At 33.3% G+C, this 17,462-nt stretch overlaps 2 protein-coding genes across 2 annotated transcripts; both read right to left on the bottom strand.

Annotated features, from left to right (window-relative positions):
• Positions 1–686: 686 nt before the first annotated feature.
• LOC132068808 (agamous-like MADS-box protein AGL92) lies at positions 687–2,676 on the bottom strand. The gene has a single exon (XM_059462545.1). It carries the CDS (start codon positions 2,440–2,442, stop codon positions 1,282–1,284), a length of 1,161 nt encoding a protein of 386 aa, XP_059318528.1. The 5' UTR covers positions 2,443–2,676; the 3' UTR covers positions 687–1,281.
• A 2,783-nt stretch (positions 2,677–5,459) lies between these two features.
• Positions 5,460–6,902, bottom strand: LOC132062194 (protein VAPYRIN-LIKE-like). Its single transcript, XM_059454817.1, has one exon. It carries the CDS (start codon positions 6,900–6,902, stop codon positions 5,460–5,462), a length of 1,443 nt encoding a protein of 480 aa, XP_059310800.1.
• Positions 6,903–17,462: the final 10,560 nt, after the last annotated feature.

The following is a 17,462-nucleotide window of genomic DNA, read 5'->3' as shown; positions in this document are numbered from 1 at the left end:
GACATTCTGCATTTTGATACCAAGATGTATGGTCTTTGTTGGTATTTCCCAGTAGTTTATAGGCAGTGTCAAACCTTCCATTTTTTGGTAATAACTGTGAAATATTACCATTCACAACCAAACTTAATACACCTAAAGAACAGTTAGGACTACAACCACCTTCTAGGAAGGGTGCTGTAGTCATCTAGGCCTCAAGAAACCAAAAACAAACTAATTACATAATCTGGAAAACAAATTTGATATATGAGCTCTCCTTGTATAGTCTAGTCTAACTCTAATCTCCTTCTACACCTGTGCAATAACAAAATTTATATTTACATTGGCGTTTCTGAAAATCCTCAAATTCCTTGCATGGCATGTATAATTAAATCATTGCACCCTAAACTGCAAAAACTACTTCCTTCTGAATTTGTCTTCAATGCCTGCTTCTGATCTAGTGAATTGTTTGTTTGATGCCCCTCTCATGTATAATAAAACTCCCAAGCAGTAACTTGTCGTCCCAAAGACTTGGTTATGTCTTCTGATTTTATTTTCTCTCTTCTTTCCTTTTTAATTTTTTTTTGATTTCTTTCCTTCTTCTCCTAAGTTGACATTAATATCCCTCAATTTCATCCCATAATCCCTTCAAATCAGCGCCCAAATCAGGATACTTTTTTTTTTTGTCTTCTTCTTAATCAAAATTCTTTCTATCAATTATTTCTCCAACCATTTTTAATTATCCAATTCTCTCACTATAAATACTATGTTCTTTACCCTCTCAAGACCTCATTCTATTCTCTCAGCTTTCTGTTCATTACTCATTATTTTGATTTTTGGTTCTGTTTCGTTCGAGTAATTGATCGCAAAGCGCTAGCAACTTAAATCTATTAGAGACCGCTCAGCACGTTCCCAAATCCAAAAAAAAGGTTAGGTTTATAATTTTTCTCTATAGGTTGCTGATGTTTGAGTCTTAGAACTCATGTTTCAAGAGGATACTGCTGCTTTACTTGTTTGAATATGGTATGGCAAAAAAAAATACAAATTTTGTTGTATTGTGAATTATAAAATACTCATATAGAGGTGTATTGATCATAGATTTAATAAGTGAACGAAACAATAGACCGGAAAAAAAAATGAAATAATAGAGAACAAATAGACACTTCGAATGAGAACAAAGGGAAATATATGTGGAGAGTCCTATGAAACAACTTAGACATGCAAACAGTAAAATAGACAGACAGTCCATGGGACGACATGGACATAAAAACAATATTGAACGAGACGAATGTTGGTCCTAAATCCTTAGATATCGTTGTTGTGATTTGGATCTTGAACATTAATGTCGTCGAAAGATGGATCATCAAGAAAAGCCATTACATCATCATCCCAGTACAACACCTCAGATAATTCAGAACTCTGTGGAATGTCATAGGAATAATTTTGGTAGCTACTCATCGGCATTGATTCCACGGAGTGAATATTCATTGAAGGGGCCATTGGTGGTGTCATCGGAGGAAACATAGAAGAAGACAACGCAGAAGTCATTGTAGGAATCGTTGTTGTTGGAGACATTGGAGGGGCCGCTCTAGGAGCCCTTCTAAGAGCCATTTGTTGAGGAATTGAAGGATACAATGGTGGAACCATTGAGAGAAACAATTGTGAAGAGAATAGGGGAGCTGGAGAAGGAGGAGGAACCCACAACGGGCTTATAGGAGGAACCCACGAAGTAGCCACCGGATGAAACATTGGTAGTGACACTTGAGGAGGAGTGGATGAAGGAACCACCGTTGGAGCCACTGGAGGAACCATTGACATTGGAGCCACATGAGGGACCAACAGAGGGGCCCTCGGGCCTTCTAAGTTGGTCTCACTAGGAACCATCGTTGGAGCCACATGAGAGACCAACAGAGGAACCCTTGGCCCCTCAAAGTTGGTCCCACCAGGAACCGCCGATCCTGGTTGAGGGTCATTCGATGTGAGACCCTCTCTGCCTGCCTTCACTTTCATCGCTTCATGTACTTGATTCAGGTTTTGGTTGATCACATACTTCAGATCATTGAGATCATAAAGGTGCATATCAGTAGGAATATCTTTTTCACCCAATATGTCATACATCTTGTTAGTGAATTCTTTGATCCTGTTCTCTTTACTTACCTTTCTAATTTGGTTCTCCAACTTCTTGATTCTTTGCTTAGTGAAATCTTCTTGTGTCACCATGTTTCTTGTTTGCTCCGTCACAGGCAGCTCCCTAAACTTTTTAATGGTAGTCATAGCAGCACCATGAGATGGATACACCTCAGGTTCATTGTGGTAAGCACTATAGACGATGGTAGCAATTTCTACATCACAAAGGGTGTTGAGTTCTTGAGCCTTTTTCAAGAACCCTCTCTTTCTTTTCTTATATGAGGCTTTCCTCTCAGTGTCACTTTCAATCAGAGCAAGCCTCACTTTCTTTCTATTCATGGCTAAACAGGAGGAGGAGGAGGAATAATGTGTTTGCTTGGATATGGAATCCAATGGCTTTGTTGTTGTTGTGTGTTTCTTTGCCTAGATTGGCTCCTATTTGTAAGGGGGATTTAGATTCTGTAAATTTTGAAATAGTTTGAATTAGAGGATTCATAATTGTAATCAATAACTATTTTGGCATGAAATTAAGAGGATTCATAATTGTAACCAATAACTATTTTGGCATGAAATTAAATTGGTGTGAACTAGATAGCAAGTTAGATATTATCTCTTGAAATATACTAATAAATGTGATTGCTTTCTAATTTCGGTCATCACGAAAGTATTAAAAAAAAACTGTATATTTAAAAAAAATGGATTTACAAAACTAAAGATTGAAATAAACGAGCATTTTAAATAATAAAATATGTAAAAAATTAATTAGCTATAAGTGGCTAAGAATTTTGACATTTTAATTTTCGATAATATTGAATATGCGTAAAAACAAAAAATTTAATGGCTTTTGTTAAACATTCCAAATATTTATTGAATATTAAATGGTGAAATGTGTATGATTATAGCCGCCAATGCTATGCTTCATAGAAACACTTTTTTAATTTTTCCAATTTTGCAGAAATCATACTTAATAGAAATTTTGTGTTGCTTTCACATATAGTAAAACTTAAATCCTGCTTAAATTTATTTTCTTGCTATTGATACTCGCCAACCTGTCACTCGACTGACATTAAAAAAAAATCTAAATTAGTTTTGAGGCAAATCAATATACAATAATTGCACAAACACTAATCAAGATGATGTGTCTACACATAGTGGGGAAAGAAAAAGAGAAATTTTATTCATTTTAAGAAAAGTACTCAAGAAGAAGAGCAGATTGTCTTACTAATTTTTTATTTAATGAAAATAAACATTGTTGATTGTAAATAGCTAATAAAGTTTAAGTGCTGACACTAATTTTTACAAAAAGCAGTCACGTGCTTGGATAATACTGTTGAAATTGCTAATAAGCAGTTGATGTGTTTGGTGAAAAAGTGTTGATAAACTGTTCTTTTGTTAGAATGACTAAAATACCCCTAAAATTATTTGCAAGAAATTATACATTTAAAAGTCTCGTTGTTAAGAAAAGGAGGAACGACGGATACATAGTGGAGAGGAAGTTGGGACAGATACTTTGAGAATTAAAAAAAAATATTAAGGATAAAATAGTAAAATACTCAATCAAACCAAAAGTGCTTGTAAGCTGAAAAATCATGAGTTGGGGATGACCAACTTATGGTTTTTGGCTGATTTTGGCTTATAATAACTTTGCTTATAAGTATTTTGGTGTTTACTAGGTAAGCTAAAATGTGCTTATAAGCCAGTTTGACCAGCTTGTAAGCTTATCCAAACACCCTCTAACTTTGATGAGATTTCGAGGCCTCATGGTAACTAAAATTTTAATCATCTGGGGATTCATATTTAAGCTTATCTGATCCTTTTTAGCTAATGTCTATTATTTGTATAATTCAAAGAGGATGAAGGAACAACAATTCATAGTGTTTATGCCATATATTATAATCTTGTCTCATTAAGTTTAACGGCTAAAAGGTCATAATTTAAACCTAATTTGTGAATTTCTTTCTCCAAATCAGTTCTTAGTGTCAGTAAATTAAGATTCGGTATCAAGAAAAGAGAAGGCTTAGTGTCAGTAAATTAAGATTCGGTATCAAGAAAAGAGAAGGCCTTGGCTTTTAGGTTGAAAGATTGATCATCAAGAAAAGCCATTACATCATAATCCCAGTACAACATCTCAGAAAATCCAGGACTCTGTGGACTCCAGTATTTGAAATCCATTTATGCTATCGATTATAATCACTCTCATATACATTTGGTCCGGGGCTTCCCAATCAAACTCCCGATTTTGCTGAGATCTTTTGGACTCCAGTATTTGAAATCCAATCTAGTGTTTCACCCATATGGGCACTGTTTACAACTCTTCCCTTGTAAACTCTATATTCGGATGCCAAACCTATACAATGAAAGGTTTGTTGTCAAAATGATATAAACCCCCTTGAATTTCTTCATTCTTCCCCAACTCGGTATCAAATGTCACCAAGACAATCCCATTTTAAGCATTGCTACCTTATTAATCCCATGTTTTGACCACAAAATCTATGAATGTAACCATTCAGGACGGAGAAAGGTGGGTTTGCCCCCAAAACGTAACAAACTACAAAATTCTTCCAGTATGTTATTTCAGTACTTATATCCTCTATATTGATTTCACAGACAGGTAACTCATGCATCTCAGGCTCCACAAAATGGAGCTTAAACCCTGCATTTGAGATCCTGGTGATGTCAAAATTGTCCCAGATGGAGCTTCTCTTGTTCAGTTCTTGTGATGCCTCAACTTTCTCAGCCCAAGACATCTTCCAAGTGCTATTCGAGACCTGGTTGATGACCATTCCTCTTGGATCTGAGATTCCACTATTCCATTGCCCTGATCTACAGTTCCCTTGATTATTATTTCATTCGATGGTTGTGTGGTTTCCTTCATCACTTGCGACTGGTTACCTTCTTCTTCTGTTGATTCCCACCATGCGATGCATTCTCTTGAGCCATTAGTGACTTACTGCGAGGGAATACGAGCTATTTTTTCCATGGATGACGCATGTTAAGTTAACTTGTGCCAAAAAACAAATATATCCGCCATAATAGTTAAATTGTATAATTTCCGAACAAATGATTATAAGTGGATATCCAAGTTCAGTATCATCTCAGCTTCCAAGTATTGGAAACTCAAACAAGCATTGACACTGAAAATCAAAAGATTATTTACTGGAGATATATCCTCAAGATCTTTGAGAGCTAAAAGTCCAAAAACAATTCTCTTTCTCAGAAAAAAAATATATAATTGCTTCTAGGTCCTAGTATTTCAAGGCAATTCAGATTATACAAGTTGCATACAAAACACAAAAGGAGTTTACAAAGCATTTGCATTAGTCAAAAAGATATATTAACAGTCTCTTCATTTGAAATCAAGTTCTTTCATGCTTCACATGATATAAAGTTGCAGTATGTTGATGTGAAGGATGGTTCTTGAAATTCTCCAAATCGCATGGAACCACTGCTTTAGCTTTAAAGCTTTTAAATTTAGCCTTAGTACCTTGAGCAATTAAATACATAGCCACATTCTTTTGACCAGCCTCAATAGCAAGATGAAGCGGTGTGTGTCCACAATCATCAACAACATCAAGCTTAGCTCCATGCTTTACCAAAACCTTTACCACTTCAATTCTACCCTTAAAAGCTGCTCTGTGCAGAGGAGTCCAACCATTCTGATCCTTTCCGTTCACATTCGCCCCTTCAGTTATACATTTCTTGATATCAGAAACATCTCCTTTTCTTGCAGCCCGATGCAAAGTGTCTCCCAATAGTAAAAGATCGTACAATTTGGAGTGACCCTTATCGGTAGCAAGCTCATAGGCAGTCTTCCCTTGTTTTGTTAGAGCATATTTTGCAAAATTGGAATGATTTAGTAAGAAATCAACTGCTTCAAAATGGCCTTGGTGAGCAGCAAAATGCAAAGGAGTCCAACCTTGAGAGTCTAACATATCTGTATCACTCCCTACTGAAACAAGAAACTGAATCACCTCAACATGCCCATGAATCGATGCTATGTGAAGGGGAGTTCTACCTTGAGAGTCAATTGAGTTCAAATCTATGTCAGCATAACCCAAACACAGAATCTCCATCAAGTCCACGCGGTCCATGGCTGATGCAACATGCAGAAACCTATCAGCAGAGTTGTCAATAGTATAACCAGACTCAATCAGGACCTGAACAGAATCAAGATTTCCAGATTTCACAGCCAGTGACATAGCGGATTCGCCATCAGAGTCCCTTCTATTAACATCGGCACCAGCCTCTATCAGAGCTGAAATAAAGTGGGAATTTCCATTCTTGGCAGAAGATTTAAGCAACGAATCAAGCTGACAGCCACCACACGAAGACAAGGCTTTTGGGAGAAGTGAACTGACATCCAAGAAAGTGTCAGATGAAACTGAAGAATTAGGTGAAAGAAGAAACTCTGCGACTTGTGGACCAACAAGGGAGATGGGAATCTTGGCATCTTTGAAAATATGTTTTCCAATTCTTGAGAAAAGACGGCGAAGATCATCCTGACTGGCTTTACCAGTAGGAAGCATAGATGACTTAACCATAACGGTGTCCAAAGGCGTAGAAAGTGGAGGCTGATCACAAGGATGAGTCAAGAAAAGAGTGAAGGAAGCAGTAGAGAGGGGAGGAATAATGGAAAAGGGATGGGAGAAAGAGAAAACAGAAGGCTTGGTGGTAGAGAGACTAATGGCTACAGACATGGTGTGCATGAGATTGGTTAACTTGAAAGTTGAAGAACACTTTTGCCATCTGATGAAGCATAGTTTGAGTTCCTCCAATTCAGGCTTAACAAGTCTGTCCATGCTTTCTTTCTTTTTGGGATGAACGAGTTTTGACAAACTCAGAAGTATGTTGTAAATGGGGCTGCTCTAATAATGAAGTGATATGATGATTGATTAGGGAAATATATGAATGCCAAAATGGCTGATGGCGATGTAATGTTATTGGTTGGTACATTTGAGTATATTATGGTAGATTGTTTGCATCTGAATAATCTTTTAATTAGTATTGATAAATTATGTAGTATGGGATAATGTAGAGCTAAACTCGCATATTTAGATTTAATTGTTTTAAGTTGATTTTTGGGGATAGTAGGATGGGGTCATTCTCACTTTGGGATCAGAGGTACAGAAAGAATTAGCATATACAATTTTATGTTTAGAATATTGACAACTTTTTGGCCCTGCGTCATCCCAAGATAGAAAATTAGCAACAGGTTTCAAATTTGATGGATTAGCTACTCTATTGTTATAGATTATTTGACCAGGCACACCCTTTCTATTCTCTTTCTTTATAGATGTGGTGTCAAGAAACTTATATATGTACATTTAGTATGATATTTGCAGTGAAATGCTTTTTCTAACAGATGGAAATACCTACTAACAACCATGACTTTAGTCACTGCTAGATGTTAACACTATAGTAACTACAACTACTAAAATCTCACTATGTTTAATGAGCGAAAAAACTTTTTGAACATTTGAAATAGATTAGTGACATGGGGTGATTCGTATAGATAAGATATTATTCAGGAAGTGTAAGCATCAAACCAGAAAGTTAACATTTGACGGAGTAGCTCAAAACAGTAAAATTAGCAAGCCCTTTTAGTGGAGTCAGAATTTTTAATAAGAGTATTCAAAAATATAAAGAAGTAAATACGAAAAAAGTTATGGGATTCATCATCTACTATATATACATATAATTTTAACTTTGTATACACAATATAATTTTTTGACGAAGGAGGAACCCCCTGAACCCCTTGCCCCTTACTGGCTCCGCCCTTGTGTTAGAAACCATATAATAACCAATGTTGACCATTCAATTATAAACTAGTGGATGATGCGATTCATTATAATGTTATTTCTTCATCTTATTTGACATTTAAGAGATGACGACCATGATGATCATTGATCAGTATAAAGCTAGTGGGAATCTAGGAAAGCATATATCATCGACTCATTCTACAAATTCAGTGGTAGGAAATGACAAATGATCACTTTTTGATGACCAATACAATATTCAATTCCACAAAAATCAATTAATTAGCCAACTACTATGTAGATTAATGTAGCTCAATCGTGAACATGTAAGGCTTGATCCTAATAGCTCAACTGCTCAACAAATACTAATAGCATGCACAGCAACTTCACGGACGGCCAAATAATTAAAAATTAATTGGGTCTTTATCTCTTACGTAGAGTTTTTGAATGAGACGAAATACCACTTTTTGTGTTTAGTGACGTTTTTTTGTTCTTTATATATCGACATTTGTTTAGGGCTTATGAGGTAGGGAGAGGAACTTGGTGAGGATCAAACTTTGCCATTTCAGAGAGTAAAACGGGAGTCCAACTAACGAACTTATAGTATAACCCTCTCTTGCTGTTTATTTGATCCTTTCTTTTATCACTCTTCCTTTATAATTGAGAAAAAGTCATATAGCCCAAATTACACTAGACAATGAAATACAAGCTTATCAGGATTTGAAGTTTATGGGTTCCCACTCATATCAAATTTTAAAATAAAAAGAGACAAAATAAAGGCCTACATGGTGATTAGGAGATTCAAACCCTCAACCAATTATAAGCGAGAGGACAACAGAGCTTAACATGTTTTCTTTTTGCCACTAGACCAACAACATACTTTGTTAATGGGTTCCCAACTCGTAATTCTTATATAACTATTGAATTTCTCAATACAAATACAAGATCTACACAATAGTTATTGGGTTCTCGGGAACCCCAAATGAATATCCTAAATCCGCCTCTGCAGTGAAAAGACTTTTTAGATGTTATTAGTTTCTCGACATGTGTGTGCACGCGTATGGCGAATCATATAGTATATGATTTTATAAAATAATTTTAATGTTATTAAACAAAGTTTTGAGTAAATAATTATATATGAAACAATCTATATATATAATATAAAGCTAGGCAATAGAAAAGTGATGTGGCACCTCTCTATGGCTAAGGATTCTATTTATCTTTTTTCTCCTTTTTTTTGACTTTCTTCTAATTATAAAATGACAATGTCTCCTAATATTTTTAATGTTTTCCTCTTTTGTATTTAATGTCTTTACAAGGAGTAATTACTCATAACTCACACCTCTTCAATTTCTACTCTTAATAATATTTGCATGACTCCCATACTTCTCATGTCCAACATAAAGATGGTAAAGTTGTAACAGTTCAACTGATGGCCTCATTTGTTTACATTAAGATTAAGACGTCTGAATCTGAATACACATCTGAATATTAAGATGTGTATTAAGATCTAGATAAGATGTTGTCTCTAATCCGAAACCGAATGATTAAAAAGTTTGTTTTGTTTTCCATATACGAATGTGTTTGAAATTAACCAACATTTTAATAAAATATTATAAAAATATCATTTCGGAAAATAAATTTATTTTTTAATAGATAGAAATATTTTGAATATTTATATTTGATAAAAAAATATGAACTATCTAAAATGCAAATAAAGTTACTCCATACATCAATATAATTAATTAGTGCCACAAGGTAACACAATTTTTTTAAAGAATTTGTGCTTATTATTAGAATGGCAACCCTTTCTCTATCAACTAAAAGTGATAGAGAGCTATTATGGTCGAAACCCACAAAGATGTTTTCTAGTAAGAAAGTTTATTAAAATAAGAAAAAAGGAGCAAACTTTTCAATGTTTGACACAATTTCTGAGCGTTCTCTGCTGTTTCTTGAAGCTTGGTATTATGTATTAAGTTCAAAATTTGATTAGAGGGTTATGTACTATTCAAGTTTTTTTTTTTTTATTTCATTATTATTGTCTTATAGAGTCACTGAGATACTTCAAAGATTGAGAAGTGAAGATAGGAATTTTATTGAGAAGATGAATTTGCTCATGTTTAATTTTTCTGGAGCAGATTAGATCATGAACTGGGTAAAAATACATTAGATTTCAAATAAAGTTTTTAACAAACTCCAGGAAACTTCAAGAAAATGATTTTGCTATTCCAGTTAATTAGTTAATTTTGCGCCTTCAGGAGTTCTTGGGTAAACATCAATACACCCAAGCTTTCATGAATATCAGAATACTTGAACAAATTTATGAAAACTTACCGATTCAAAAATTGGTATACTTGAGAAAGGATAGCTAGAGGCGTGAGAAGAGAAGTCATGAAAGGTTTTGTGAAACAAGAGGTTTATTTTAAATGAGTACAATGGTGTCAAGACTCTGTTACAGATCTGATTCGTTCAGATCTATTAAGAGGCTTCATAAGAAAACAAAACAAATAAAGATGGTAATGACTAAGATTCGTACCTTAAAAACAAATGCACTTAGTGGGCTAAATCTAAAAGATTAAGATGGCCGGATAGTTCCTATTGAATTGACAATAACGGGTCATTAAAGTTGCACGTTGCAACAATTGATTCAAAAAAAATGGTTCATTAAATTTCCATATGTGCATTTTGGCTTGTAGAATACAGTCTATATATAATCCAAGCTTAAGTTTTAACTTTCATTATGTTATTTATAGATAGTGACAACAAAAGATTTTCTAATAGTTGATACCTTTTCCAGTTGGTTTTAGTGCCCTGGTGTGGTAAGTGATTAGTATGTTATGGTATGTCATCTGCACTATAATGTACTTATCCTCTAATTACTTTTGTTTAGCATAAGGATTTTAGTTTATTCTCTTCCTTTTTTTCAAATTTCATTTATCATTTACTAACAAATTGATTACAAAATTTGTTTTATGGACCTGCAGAGTGATTTTCATTAGACATAGCTTGCTTTTGAGTGTTTTAGAACAGTTAAGAAGAACAACGAGATTTAAGAACTCAATTTTGATGCCAATATTGGTAAAGTACCATTTTTCTAATTATATTTTTATTTATATACCTTTGTTCTTTGTGCTGAGGAACCAAAACATTAACGAGTAACGACATGTGGGATTTTGTTCTTCATTTGTCATACATTTGATAATGCAAATTATGGTCAAGGGATAGACACATTATACAGATCATTGTGATTTAATACACTTAAATTTCTTGACTAAACACACCCTTAAGTTTTATTTAAATTCAAAAAATACTACTTATGAAAACTTGTGAAACTCTTCACATTAAAAAGAGCATTTAGATGTATACAAGTTTACAATAATTACAAAGAAAAAAGGTATCCGTGTATTTGAATATTGTGAAATTGTTAGTGAAAATTGCGCCCCAAAGCACATTCTTCTTATGAAAGAAAGTATTTATTCCGTCCCTTTTGAAAGACAAGAAACATGAAAGAATTTTCATTCTGCCAAAAAAAAGTATCTCTTACTGGGTTATACTTTTAAAAAAATTTAATCTTTTTTTTTTCCAGGTTGATGCGCTTACGGAGATGTTTGAGGCTAACAAATGCTTGATTTGTTCTTATGTCCCTTTTGTTTTCATTTTTCTTTTATTTAAATCTACGACCTTTATGCTTAACTAGTGAACCTATTCGCTCTTCGAGCAGATTAGACATCTGAATATTAATTTTGTAAATTTATTACTATCTTTTTAAATTCAAATATTTTAAATTTTAACCAATTATATTGTTAACTCTTAGTTTATATATTTTTCATTACGTGGAGAGTTTTTTGTCTTCAATAAATACTTGTACAATCTCCGTGAGTGAAACAATATTTTCATTTTTCTTAATGGGGTGTAAAGACGGAGTTTCAATAAATATTTGTATAATCTATGTGAGTAAATTAATATTTCATTTTTCTTAAAAAGGAATATAAAGACAAATTTCAAGAGAATCGATCTCTTTCTGTGCATATGTAACCTTCTCCTTCCCCCTTTTTAAGTTTTAACCCTTTTATCTTTAACTTTTTTCTCTTTTTTCTTTTTCCTTTCTTACTTGCTTTCACTTCCTAATAAACAAGATAAAGTAATAAGAATATAAGGTTCTCAAATCTCAACATAAAATATAGAATAATATATTAAAATAATGCATAACATATTATAGGATATGAATAAGCATAGATATTATTACACATTAATTGTAGTTTAATTAGATAATACGAAAAGTACCAATATAGTAAGGAACAGGAAAAAACAAACAATTTTAATTGGAGAACAAAATTATCAAAAAGAACTAATAAACTATTATAAATCTATTATTTTAATTTTTTATCATTAAATATTTTAATTTAACAAATTTGATTAAATCCTAAAATTGATATGGAGCATGATTCGGTAGCCATTTCCTTCTTTCTCAATTTTTGTTTTACCATATGTTTTTGGTCATTTTAATTATTATGCATATCCCCATGTTGAAGGTGGCAGCTAGTTTTTAATTTTTTAAAATAATTAAAAAAAAAAAAACAACAACAACAAAAGCATCAATATATGTCACAAGACCGTAGAGCATAGGTAGAGATATTGTTGACACCCAATTTTGTCCCTCCTTTATTCTAATTTATTTCTTCGGGCTTCTAAATTTATTGACGAGTTAAGTATTTTATTTTCACTACTATTTCTACTACTATTAATATCATTATTAATCATAATTTATCATAGTATATATTGTACTAGTTATTAAATTAGAAGCCCAAAAAATGATTAAAATAAAGGAGGAAAGACCAGTGTTTTTCAGCCAAATAAATAGCCCAACAATTCAACTCCTCAGCCCATTACCCAATTCCCCTACCCGGTCCAGCCCAACCAAACTCACCCGACCCGGCCCACTATATTTAACAAAACCTAATCTCTTTCTCTTTCTCCTTTCTTGGTAACTCTTTCTTCTTTCTCTCTCTCAATCAACTTCTCTCCTTTCCACCCATTTTCGGAAAAACCTTAGCCCTCCTTTAGCCATGAACAGTTTGTCTACCACATTTTCGCACTGGGAATTTGTCGTTCTTTCTGTACCCGCGTTTGCCCCGTCGTTGAAATGGCGGGATTTCCGTTCTCGCTTAAAGACACCACGATTCATAAGACCGTAAAGAAAATCGAACCGCTTCGGGCATAAATCTAAAGTAAATCACGTGAATGAAAACCCTAACGTTTGGATTTGAAACGATTTTCAATCTCGAATCCCGCCCAAATGAAACCCTAAAATCACCTTATAAATACTCACTTTCTTGACCCACAAAAGGAGTTCGATCAGTCGCCTCAAACCCTACTTGAAATACATTTATTCTCACTACATCTTGAAACACTCGTTTTTTAGAGTGTTAAATTATTTACGCTTATCAATTCGACTTTTACTTTGGAGTCGCAGGGATAGATTAAAGCGATTCATACCCCGTTCATCGTATCCGGAAGAGGTAATTCCCTCTCTTTCTCTTTCTAAATTCGTTTTCATGTAGTTTGTAGAGTTTTCGTTTCCTCGCCGTAGCTTTAGTATTTAGTTAATTTATAGCTCATAGTTTGATTGGCGTTTGGACTTAGGTTGTCGTTTGTGTTTAGTGTGGAGTAATTTTCATCCTCGTTTTACTTTTTAGTTTTTGTGTATTTTCGGATTCCGTTTATCGGCTTAGTTTAATTGTTAGTTTATTGTTTGATAGTTGATTCCCTAATGTAAAAGCATTTAAAACCGCTTATTTGTCGCATTATGGATTCATTTAGAATATAAAAATTGTGTTACGATATTGTTGAGATCCATTTGTGTATACTCATAGTCTTGGTTTCAATCAAATCTCCATGTTTGTCCCCACTTTTTCTTGAAGTTTGACTTAGTGGATGAAATAGGGATGTTATATTCGATATTGACAAGTTCCTTTTAGATAAACACCTATGAATGAGCAGTACGCTTTCCATGAAAACCATCTCTGTTATAGGAATACCGTATTTGTCTCCATATGAGTTGAATGAAATATATGTGTGAAAGGTCCGGTAGGTTACTTTTTTTGTGTTGAAGATATTAAAACATCTAAGCATTCTTTAAGTTTTCATTCGAACCGTTTTTTGAACCTCAACCCTTTCTTCATTTCTAACTAAATAATTTAAAGAATTGGTTATACTTATTTAAACGTATTTTTGAAGCTAATTGATCTTTCAAGTCTCTTTCCACTACGTTATTTTCGGTATCATTTCCTATTTATGTCCGTTCCATATTTGCTTAGATAGTTTAGCTTATCATTTTCAAAGTATTGTTCGTCGTTTATGCGCTTAGGTAGCTTAGTATTTTGGTTGTTTAGATAGGTTATGTTGTTTTCTGACAAATTTTATTATGCATGACTAGCTTCCCATCTAGTCTTTGTTTGGGTCGGTTTAGTTGTTAACTCCATGTTTAGATAGGTCGTTAGTCAATTCCACGTTAATCTAACTCTGTTACGTGGTTCGAGAAATCACGGTTATATATCTTTTGCTTTTGTGGTTAATCTACCTACCTTTAGATTATTTAGTCTCTGTTAATGGTATATGAAGTTTGAAGAAGGATATATGTATGGTCCGGATTTATCTTATTGTGGTTAGTCTATGTCCATACTCACTCGGGTCTGTGTATGCTAGCTGCTTATACGTTTGAGAATGGGAGTCTATGATTATCACTCCGTATACTTTTGTTCGAGTTACGATCAATAAGTTATGGTCTCTTCTGTCTAAAATGTCATAACCTGCACTTCGTATCGATGTTCTAGTCGTTATGGTTTTGCATCATGAGATTGTGTGATTCTTCGTGCGACCTATCCCTACTCTGTCTTACCCTCGTTTTGAAACCATTATGACTATGAAGCATGTTCGATTAAGTCCAATGGTTATTTATCATCAAAATCAAGTTGCGTGGTTAAAAGTTTACGGCCAAATTTTATTGAGTCGAAAAAAACATGTGAATATAGTTCCCTATGACCGATCCTAAATCATTTTTCAACCTTTAAAATGTCTTTTAAACCTTAAAAGTAACATGTCCCATGTTAATGTAAACTGATCAATAAAGTAGCACGCTAAATGAATTTGAAAGATTCCTACCAAGTTTGATACTTAGGCCGTAGTTTCAGACTTAGAACACGTCTAAAAACCGAATATACATTCGATATACATCTGGTATACATATCGTGGTGTGTGTATCTTAGGTATATTGTACATGGCATTAAACAGGTAAATAACACATAAGGTCCAATAATGCATACGTGTGCATCATATGCTATTTTGTTTATGAAATATATGTATGTATACACGAGATTTATCTAGATATACACAATGTATACATCATCTGTTGGTTTGTCTCGAAATTTACATTATATACGTTTAAATTTATTTATTGACTGCATACTAATCTTTTTCTTTCATTTTTATGCATGACTATCGTATACGAGTCCCTCGGACTTGTCTCCTCCCGCATTTCAAGGCCAAGGGCCAAAAGCCCAACATGACCTCCTACATACCAACAATCATCCCACGCCATAAGAAGGCAAATGCGGGGTAAGCCCAATAAACATGAGCCGGAATAAGCCCTCGAATGGGTCGAGCCCATTTCAATTATTTTACTCTCCTATCTTTTTATTTATTTTGCGCATTTAATTTGTAATTACATGACTAACGCTTTATTTGTTTATTTGCTTAGATTAGGCGAGTCTTAGCGGAATTAGCGGGTTTGATTCTAGCAAAAAATGGTAGGAAGAAACAATAATTAATTCCTTAGTTTCGTCTTAACTTCTTCCATATTAATGTATTTATAATGTCTATAATATTTATCTATATCAAAGCCATTGATTTTCAAGGACGAAAGCTACGAGCACATATTTTAAATTAAGATCATGTTTTCATTCTTATCGTATTAGCAATTTCAAAACATCACTAACACGCAAATATAAATTCAAGTATATTTTATGAATACATTTTCCAATCATGCACGTTTTAGTCTAAATAACGCTAAATAGGAGTGATAAAAAATGGAAAAAAATTCATGGCCTTTTTATCATATTTAAGAAAATAAGTCTAAGCATTTCTACTTCATCATATTCATATAATATCATTTTTTTTATGTAAAGATCACATTTGTCAAATCACCTTTTAAAGGCTATTATTCATGGGCAAATTATCCTATTTTCTACAAATCTCATTCTTAACATTACTATATTTTTATTTAAGGCCTTAGCAATATCTTTAAATCTCATTTAATATTTAGAATCTTCTTTTACGCAAATTATTATGTTGTCCAACAGGCGTTATTTTAAGCAACATTATTATACCTTCATTTAAAACCTTGACTATATTTACAAGTATTATCTTAAATAGCATATTTTCTTTTAAACTCTAGTAATATTTGCGAAACAATTTTCTTTCCTATAATATTTACACTTGGCCTAATTAAATTTGAGTCCGGTCGGATTAACCATTATTAATGGAATTTAGAGGATGCCTAATACCTTCCCTCTAGATTAGTAGAACCCTTACCTAGAATTTTGGTTTCGTAGATTTTAAAACAGAGTTAACTTTAGATAATTATTTTAATTAACCTTAGGTGCCCTAATTCACCATAATTAATTAGGTGGCGACTCTTAACTTTAAATAACCCCGGAATTGTTAGGGATGTTATAAAAATTTTTGACCCCGATTAAAAATAGGGTATGAGATATGCCCTAACTCTCGTATTTAAAAATTCGTGAATTCGAGAGTGAATATAGCTATCTTGAAAGAAATATATTCAACGTTAGATGAATATCACGGATGTCTAGGTTTTTTTCGATGCAAATGGCATAGCACGGATTATCAAAATTCAACAAATAATGAGTAAGAAGTAGTTCTTGAATTCAAAAGGGTAAACCTTTCAATCAAAACATTAGCATATACCTTTACCTGTAAGAAATTGATTCGTTGAGTGTCCAGGCTCCATTATGCAGATGGCGTGGCACATATTACCAAATTACGGTAAATAATGGGTAAGAAGTAATTATTGAATTCAAAAAAGTACACTTTTCAATGAAAACATTTGCATATATCTTTACCTGTAAAGAAATTGATCCATTTGAATATGTTTGGAAGATGACACATACAAAAAAATTCTAGCAAGATATTAAATATTCACTCACACATAAATTTTACAAGATAAGCTGTGACCATGCAAAGTAAAATAAAAAGTTGAAAAGGCAGTTTACCTCTTTCAGAAAAATTCCCAAATGCAATGTTGAAGACTTCTTCTTTCCTAGGTAACGACTGTTGAAGCTAAAATAGATGGATGGTATAACCAACATAAGGCTTAGGTTCATTCTTGTCTTTTAACCTCCCCTCAAATATATTAATACACATTAAATAAAAATTAAATTAAGAGGAGGGTACAAGAATCATAACGTTTAGAGCACTAATGGAGATTTTTAGGCTTTTCAATATTAGCTAAACTAATAAAATGGAGGAGGAAAAATCCAAAATAAAAGAGAAAAAGATGATTAGTATTCTTGTGTTGCAAGATGA

Source organism: Lycium ferocissimum, chromosome 1 (assembly GCF_029784015.1).
Source record: "Lycium ferocissimum isolate CSIRO_LF1 chromosome 1, AGI_CSIRO_Lferr_CH_V1, whole genome shotgun sequence".
Lineage (NCBI taxonomy): Eukaryota > Viridiplantae > Streptophyta > Magnoliopsida > Solanales > Solanaceae > Lycium > Lycium ferocissimum.
This window is presented reverse-complemented; position numbering and strand designations above follow the sequence as displayed.